The sequence below is a fragment of the Montipora capricornis genome, chromosome 12 (assembly GCF_036669925.1).
Source record: "Montipora capricornis isolate CH-2021 chromosome 12, ASM3666992v2, whole genome shotgun sequence".
Classification (NCBI taxonomy): Eukaryota; Metazoa; Cnidaria; class Anthozoa; order Scleractinia; family Acroporidae; genus Montipora; species Montipora capricornis.
Window position 1 is genome coordinate 36,423,117 of NC_090894.1, and position 9,321 is coordinate 36,432,437.

At 37.4% G+C, this 9,321-nt stretch overlaps 1 protein-coding gene across 1 annotated transcript in view; it reads right to left on the reverse strand.

The window, feature by feature from the left end:
• Positions 1-433: 433 nt before the first annotated feature.
• LOC138026653 (DDB1- and CUL4-associated factor 5-like) overlaps positions 434-9,321 on the reverse strand; it is a 20,060-nt gene continuing 11,172 nt past the window's right edge. Inside the window, exons 2-8 of the mRNA XM_068874091.1 lie at positions 8,932-9,075; positions 8,674-8,710; positions 6,856-6,995; positions 3,663-3,795; positions 2,291-2,504; positions 1,723-1,917; positions 434-1,515 (exon numbers count right to left, since the gene is read on the reverse strand). Of these exons, the coding sequence (XP_068730192.1) occupies positions 454-1,515; positions 1,723-1,917; positions 2,291-2,504; positions 3,663-3,795; positions 6,856-6,995; positions 8,674-8,710; positions 8,932-9,075 (1,925 nt within the window). The 3' untranslated portion in view covers positions 434-453. The remainder of the gene's footprint in view (positions 1,516-1,722; positions 1,918-2,290; positions 2,505-3,662; positions 3,796-6,855; positions 6,996-8,673; positions 8,711-8,931; positions 9,076-9,321) is intronic.

A 9,321-nucleotide genomic window follows, 5' to 3' on the forward strand; every position in this document is an offset into this window, starting at 1 on the left:
TTTTGGGTAAAAGAAACGGGTACTTCATAGAAATGAAAAGGAAAGGAAAGGAACTTTATTTAAGTGTCTAATCTTCTAGCGCTGGAGCACTAATTGAGGACACTGTAGATTGAAATTAACAAATTAACGCAAATCAAATCAAGTCAAATGTTGATTTTTGAGGAAAGGGGAAAACCGGAGTACCCGGAGAAAAACCTCCCGGTGCAGAGTAGAGAACCAACATACTCAACCTACATATGACGCGGAGTCTGGGAATCGAACCTGGGCCACACATTGGTGGGAGGCGAGTGCTCTCACCACTGCGCCATCTCTGCACCCCAAACGATGGAAGGGATAACCCTTGCACGAGGAGTAAGTTCAAAATGCATTCTTCTTCCAGTAAAGATCCACCCTTGGTATTACTGCTTCGGAAAATTCGCATAGACAAACAAAATGATATTACATGCAATTATTTCAAAATCTTTGATCATCTTCAGAGGCAGAATCATCTTCCTTTTCGAACGTTTTTATCGTGTTTTCATCATCAGCGTTATTTCTACACCTGGAATTATCTGAGGAAACGACAGAGTTAACATATTTCTTTCCTTTCCTTAAAGTTCTGCTTGCTTCTTGGCCTTCAACGCAGCTATGTCCTTCGCTACATGCCGCCCCTACATTTCCGTTTTCGCAAGTAATTCTTAGACGTGGAGTGTCAGTATTATCACTGTCGTCTGTGTTTTTATAAACCTTATTGTTACCAGTACTGCAGCTATCGTTACCCTGAGCCACGAAAAGAACATTAACCTTACTATTTGCTTCCGTCTTTGTCCCAGTGTTTTGATCTTCGCTATTAGATGACGAATCGCTTGCCGCACGACTTCTTTCGCCTTCCGTCCGTATACGGCTGCGAAAACGGTAACGTCTGCTTGTATTACGCCGAGGCCGATTAAACGTTACGGAGGAACGTTTACTATTTTGACCGTTGTCATCGCCACTGGCAAGTTCATTCAATGGAATGCAATTCCCTGTCTCTTCATCGCTACTGCGGCTACTACTACTACTACTGTCTCTATTTAACAGATCTCGAATAACAGCGGCATTCTTCAAATATCTAAGTCGTCGAAGTGCGCCTTGTCCTGAAGTATTTGCACTGGGTTCCCTTTCGGGGGATCTTTGGGTTGGCCGATGAAGAAGCTCCCTGGCAAGAAGACGGTTCACACTTGTTCCAATAGTGCCATTATCACTATCCTCGCTACTTCCGCCTTGAAGGATAAGACTGAGGTGTAAATCCTCCCACGTGCTATCATCTGAGTCAGAGCAAAAGTTCTCTTTCTCACGCTCAATAAGAGAATCAAAGAAGGCTAGCATGCGTGGGTCTTCTTCAGTTGATCTGTTTTCATATTCATCGTGAGACAAAGGGAGGCCACCATACTGGATGAAACCAAGATAGTCACTATGCGAATAAGGCTGACGTACATTTCCGGGAATAACATCTGTGCTACTGCATCCTCCTGGAACCGGGAAAGGACTCCATACCTCAAAGAACAAGGAATAAATATCCAAGTTTTTTTTTAGATGGCTGTCACAATTAATAATTATCGTGTCAAGAAGAGTTGTAGTGATGAAGAGACCATTAAAACATCATTAAACTATCCTTCATCATTATTATGGAATTAACAAATTTCTGGAAGCTATAGAAATATCTAAATAAATCAAAACGATCAGATAAAAAAGGTAACCAACCTTGAGGACTTTTTCTACACCTGCTGATATAAGCATGTGGTTAGCGCGGTTAAAACGAACTTGATTAACAATGGAGCGATGGCCTTGAAGCACCAGGAATGCTCTTCCAACTGTTATCAACAGACCTCCATCATCCCAGTCATTTGGAACTTCCCAAATGTACACATTGAAGTCATCAGAGCCAGATACGACATACTAAAATATGAACCACAAATGTAAATTTACACGTCTGCAAATTAATCACCATAATAATTGAATTATGGTGATTAATTCGCAGCACTAGCACTGAAACCAGAAATCCTCCATTTGCCATTTGCTGATTGAATTAACGTCAGCTAGGCCGTGGCTGTGACTGGACAGTGTTTTTGTTTTCTTTGCTACCCACTCTTGAGAGCTTTAGGAATCATTCAAATATCAAAACAAAACAACCTTAAGAAGAGGTCCCATTGAAATAGATCGTGTGATGACTGATTTCAACTCACAACTCCCATAAGTTGGAAAATGCACGTACACCAACACGTATTTAACTGCACTAATTAACTCAGGTTTGGGACAAACTATACAGCACCTGATCTTTACTTCCTGCAAAACAGTTGCTCTTCATAGTGCACACATTGCTGTAGCCAGGATGGTGAAACTGGGCAATTGGAGAAGAGCGTTTCACATGGTACAAAACAGGAGGGAGGCGGCGACGAAGAGCTGTTATCATGTCACCTGTGGTGTTCCACTTTAGTCCCATGGCACACATTTGACCGATGTCACAACTAAACTGCTTCAAACAGCTATTGGACAAAATGACAATGTATCTTACTGTCATGGGAAGGGTTAGTTACATTCACATCTATAATAGTCACAAATTATTTTAAAGATGGCTACACTTCAAATTCTCAGAACTTAAGAGCTTGTTGACACTTAAAATAGCAGCACTAACATTATTTACATAACGAGACTAACTTGGCAACCTTACGGAAAGCCCGTTCACTCGTCATTAATATTTGGGGTGCGTTATTACTATGCTCATCAGCACTCACTGTAATGCGACTTTCTTTTTTACTTCACCCAAACACAAAGAGGGCAAATCACCCAGCCTCCCCCTCCCATCAACTTTTCTAAAAACCTACGGTATTTCTAATTAGGGTTTCACGAGATTCAATCAGGGTATTACTCTTGACAGGAAGGGAGAGAAATAAAGAGAGCTTGGGTATGTGGTTGAGTTTGGCCAACTGACTTCATGATATGTCAACCCAGTGTGCGATTGGTATATCAACCTGGGGCCTGTTTCTCTTCGAAAGTCCCGAAAACTTTTCGGGCCTGAGAAGTTATTTGTGAAACTGCCAACCGCTTGTTTTGGAAGCCATGTCTGTGAAGTTTGACGACTTAAATCCTCTCCGTTCTTGAGATACAGAAGAAATTGTAACACCCGAAATTGGCCCGTAAAGGCTTGGGACTTTTGAGAAATGACCCCAGGCCCCAGTTGTTCAAAGGCCAGATAACTGTATCCGTGGGATAAGTCACCATCCGAAAGTTTCAATCTGAGCAACAATTTCTGTATTTGCTCACATAATTGAGAATAATTATGAACAATTATAGCACATCTAAGTAAAGGATTATGCAAAACGTCTCGCTGACATTTAAATTGAAGTATATTTTATGCTCTGGATAGTGACTTAATCCACTGGATAAAATTATCCAGCCTTTAAACAACTGCCAGGGGCCAGGTCATTCTCAACAATGAAGTCAGGGAGGTTGTTGTCTGCAAGTTGCATTTCCTGCTGACCAACCCTTGGCTAAATTACAATATAAAAGTGCTTAGAAAGTTACAACTGACTGACAGCTGATATTTTTACTGGATTGTGAGGTTGTGCATGAAAGATAAGCTCTCCTGTTCAACTTATATAAAGAAAGGGTTATGTCACTGTTAGTGTGATATGCTTGCTAACCTTATGGGTACTCTGATATCCCACAGCTGTACACCCTTTTTGGAGTTGGCAGTAGCAATTACATTATAATCCACTGGATTAAAAACAGCAGCATGGAAAGCTGATTCAAGATTAGCAACACAACTTGATGAACCTGAAGTGAAAGGATTAGAAATGAGTTTGAGATTACTGGAGAATCCAAATCGAGTTGAGATACTACAACTATTAGAGTAATAATCTCTCTGTTTGGTATTTGGTCTTTAACATCTACCTATCTTAAGGCTTGGTATCACTTTTACATACATACATACATGTATACATATAAACTTCATTTAACCCTTTCAGTGACACTTATAGATTTTACTCTGTCTAACGCCAGACGATTTTACTCGTCAATGGGGAACCCCACAGGAGTGAAAGGGTTAACAACAATTATTGTTACTCAGCTTAAATTGACTTACTTTATTTTGTAACAGTTTTTCTTGCTGTTGTTTATTCCTGTTTTTTTTTTTTTGAGCCTGTACTATTGTTTTATTGTTGCCCACCTCAAATAGCTACAATTTGTGCTAAATTATTGTGGGTAATAAATATTGTACATGTAAAATCTGTCTTAAGTATTGTTGTTGTTCCTTTCTGTTACGTAATGTTTAATCCACACATTTGCTATTCTCCTAAATTCCATAATTATAAGTTTCTTTCATAGTTGTATTTCATTGTTTATGGTATAATCAAATACGTTTGCAATGTATTGTGGTTTAATTTTTTTTGGTTTGATGAATTTATACATCTTATTCAAGGGATCGGCTATTCACTGAGTTATGAGTTGGGTTGAGTTTGAGTTGAGTTTGAGTTGAGTTTGAATTAAGTTTGAGCTGAGATCGAGTTACAGTTTTTGGTGTTTTTCACAATTAAAAGTTGTAAATATATTCAGTTCAGGTCACTTCGAAAACTGTTTTCTCCCCATTGAAAGATATACATGTATTTGCATAAAATTCTACAAAATGGCATGGCTCGCTCTTAAATGACGAATTTTAAATTAAGAATGACCTTACTAGTTTTTAGTTCGTATGCTCTTAAGATAAATTAAAAAAAATTAGCTTTGTTTCAAACTCAAATTTACATGTAAGGTTCAGTGTCATTATAAAGTTAGAGCCTAAAAATAAGACAAACTTCCTTACTTTAAAATCATAAAATTATAGAACCCCAAATAAGAAAATTTGTCCTTATTTTAAAAGTGAATTTACTACAGACGCACCTCCATGCTTCATACAAAATAGGCACGCATTGCAGCATTGCGTCATTGCGTCAACTGAGCTGCGTTTGGTCTTCCAGGAGATTCAAGTTATCTTTGCATAATATGCAGCTCTAGTACTTACACAATAATTATTGTTTTGGTACTGTCTATCATTATAGTGTCATGGTAGATGGCAAATAGCCCTCCTGAGAATACATGTGGTTACTAGTAAAATATTAAACCCAGAAAGATTGAATAAAAAAAAAAGGGAATCAAGAAACATTGGCTTCCAGGCTTATATGTTGATCACTTTCAAGTTCCCTTACAACTTCTTTTTCGCCACAAGTTTAACTGTGAACTCTGAGAATCCGACAGCTTTCTAAGACAAAAGTTCACTGAAGTTAATCCCTGTCTGGCGACTTGCCATCACATAACATAGGACCCAAAATTCTATTTTAATGCTCAAAAATGTGAACTAAGCAAGGTACAGATTTTGTTAGCCTGCTTTATGCAAAACAAAATTAATTTTGATGCAAAATTAATTAAATACCCAGTATTGATACACAGCTTTTAGGAAGAGCAGAAGGAAGTTTTCAGTTGTGCTGATTGAGAATAAAAATAATATTTTGCCATCACCAATAAAATTTAAGACATGAAAACAACTTAAATTTTGAACCGAGAATATAAAGTTACAATCAGTGAAAAACACTTTGGGAGATTTTTGCTACATTCAATTTTTCTATTGCACTTTTGGCTGAACAAGTAAATCGAAAGTGACATCAAATTCAGCAGGCAGAGTGAAACAAAGGATACGTGTACATCTGTGTCAAAATGCTGGCAAGACACCAGGTTTTTGTTTTTTTTCTTTCAAGTGTTTTAAAAATTGACAAGAAATGTGCGAATTCAACACTTGAGGTTGACCATTGTTTCTGCAATGTCAAAAATATACTTTCCTAGACAAGTTAGTTTATCACCAGGTAATTCCACTGTTTTGAAAATAACAACTGCTTAATTATTCATCAGTGTCACAAATTGTTGCCGATTTTGGGGCTCATTTTGTCGGCAGGTATGTTTTGCAGGGTGCAGGTTGCAGGTTGAAATTTAATTATTATAACTGGAAAACCGCTGGCATTTAAAAGAAAGGTATAAAAGCAATAGACTTACCGTGACTGTTACATGAATAGCTAACCTTAGGCCTAAAAACTTTTCTTTAGGCCTAATTAAGCCTAAGGTTAGCTATTCATGTAACAGTCACGGTTAAGTCTATCGCTTTACCTTTCTTTTAAGTGCCAGCCGTTTTCCAGTTATAATTAAATCAACCAGCAACCTTCAACCTGCAAAACATACCTGCTGTCATTTTGTTGAAAGTTAATCAAGCAAGCTTGCAACAGACCTGTTTATGTTCGTGGGTTATGCACACGCTGCGGGCCTATTGTTACCACAGACTGACGCTCTTACAACCCGGTGACATAGCGTGTAGTGCACTACCACAAAAAGTGCTCAAATGGCACTTGAGGTATTCTGCTGTTTTCTGTGATCGAAATTCATTTAATTTCACAGGATAATTATTTCCCCCTAGGATCTTCAAAACATTTTTTATTTCCCTGACGAAATTGTTCTCATTTCTTACTCGAAAGCTGAAAGACCTTAATGATACTTGCCCATAATTATATGGAAGTAGACATTGCAAATTCCTGGATAACAACAACAAAGGCACACAATGTAAAGTGGGTGAGCCAGACTCTTTGAGCAGAAACTACATGTACACACACGCATCAATGTGACATAATCACGCAAAATTGCACCATCCAAGGCGAGCATTTGATTGGCTATCTAGTATGGCTTGCTTTGAGCACTGACCAATTGATATTAGAATGGAGAATTGTTTTCAGTTTATATAATAATAATAATAATAATAATTATTATTATTATTATTATTATTATTATTATTATTATTATTATAAAATGGACAAACCATACCTCGAACTGAAGAAGCCCTTATATCCCACAACAACACTTTTCCATCATCAGAAGCTGTAAGGAAGGCATTGCTATCTTCTGGATGGACATGAAGTCCATAAACTGGGTCATCATGGTAGTACATGCCAACTGTTTCACCACTGAAAACATTAACATTCAGTGTCAGTTAAGTTGGCTCAAAATAGTTTCAACACTTAGAAGACACTCTCTTTAGATCTAAAGATGCTACAACACTGTATCACATAACAGCAATGTTATGGTACTGTATGAAACACTGATTATTTCCAAACAAGATGTGATCATAATATTATTGCGATGTAATAAGTTACCTTCATTGGCAACGGGAAAGTCTAGCAAAATCACCCTATGTTTTGGATTTACTTGCTCATATCTCAAAACGTACTTGATGACCCCCTTTTTTATTGCTGAAAAGTGGTCAGAAGGCCACAATGAAACTTTCGGCAAAGTTTAAAAAATGCTGTATAGCGGATTCAGAGCCACTTTAACAACATCACAGAATTCACATGGCTCTGAATTCACTGGACAGAATTTTCTTAAACTTTGCAAAAAGTTTAATCTTGCCCTTCCGATTGCTTTTGAGAAATAGAACATGGGAGTTACCAACTTTGTTTTTGAGATATACAGTAAGCAACTAAAAAAAATAGAGGGTGTTTTTACAGGGCTTGCCAATTGGCCTGGTGACATATTACAATTAACAATAATGACTTATCTTGTTCAGCAATAATTCTAGTTTCCTTTGGTTTCACAATAATTGCTAAGACATTGTTGTGGTGCTCATCCTTCTAATATGAGTGTTACTTGGAAGCGTTGAAACTAGTTTAAGCCACCTTAATACTTTACACTGCATGTGCTGTAGTTCTGTAACAGTTACATTTGTATGAAAACCTTGAAACACTCAGTGCTGGGTTTTCAGCACTTTGGACTCAACTAAATGAGGAAGGATCCCACCGGGGACATAAGTGAGATTCCTGAAAGAATCGGCAGGATCCCACCTCAGAATATTACCAGCTGGGGAAAACAAGTTCTGATTGACTCACTAAAGATTTCGCCAATGTTCCATCATCACTAAATGGCAACATTTATCTATAACAGCCTAATAAAGAATGTAGTACATTGTAGATGGGAACAAAGTTAATTCAGCATAGCAATGATCAGTGCATCACAGGTCATTTTCAGCTATCAAGGATCAATAATAATATTATTAAGAATTAATTAAAGAAACAATGTTTAGGCAATGTCAATTTATCCTACTACAGTAGTTCTAACCATTTCAATATATATTCAGGGTCCGTGCTGGATTTTGTATAACAAATTCCAGGGATATTCAAGGAGTTTTCAAGAACCAGAAATTGAGTTTTCAAGGAGTGTTTGTAAGGAGATTTCATGCCAATTTAATTTTTGCATTAATCTTTCCCCAATAGTCAATTTGCTCAATTTTTGAAATGTCTTTAACTTAGTATGATCATTATTTTCTCTTGGCATGATGCAATCTCTACAACTTTCACCTAAGCAAAAATTCAAGGAGTTTTCAAGCAGTTTCCCACAAAATCCTTTCTTTCAAGGGCTTTCAAGTGCCCTTGAAGTCCAAAATTAAATTCCAGGGCTTTTCAAGGACTTCAAGGAGTAGCACGAACCCTGAATATTAGACCCTTCATGTAACAACTGAAATTGAAATTTCAAATTCCTGATGTGTAGAAATAGTGCTTATTGTTTTCCAAACCTGCCTTAGTAAAAAATAGAAATAAATAATAAAAACATTTCAAATCAAAGAAGTAGAATGGTATCCAGTACACTTACGTCTCAAAGTCGTGCCGCAGAGCCATATTATCATTACCTGGGGGTTACAACAGCAATAATTAGTGACAAACTCAATGATAATTATAATCTTCTCAAGCTTGTTACACCAAATGAAGAACATCCATACAGACCTCTTACCCAGGCACTTGATTAGGGTCAAGTGAATTCTAGTTTTGCTATTAAATCATGAGTTTACGGTCCAACGGAGGCAACATGATTTGAAACAGGGGGTAGTTGAATTAAACTGATCCCTCATACCTGCTGAAAAAAGGTGTCTGTTTTCGTTATCGAACACTGTGCAGAATATGTTAGATTTGTGCTCTCCTTTCAAACTGACTGGTGTTCCACTTCCATAAACACATTTTTCAACATTCCAAACCATGACACGGCGATCATCACCACCTATTAAATTGATTACACAGAGATAAAAACTATTTTTAACATAAAAAGACAAAACTTTCACAACTTTAGAGACAAATAGTCCAGAGATGCCAACCACTGGAAATCTAAAATCTGGAGATTTTTTTCATCCAGACCCCCCACCCCAATCCCAGTGGCAGCAGCTCCTTCAGAATACAAGAAAAATCTACCACCATTGTGAATCTTAATTAACAGGGGAATTTTAGGGAAAACAGGGAACTTGTGCAG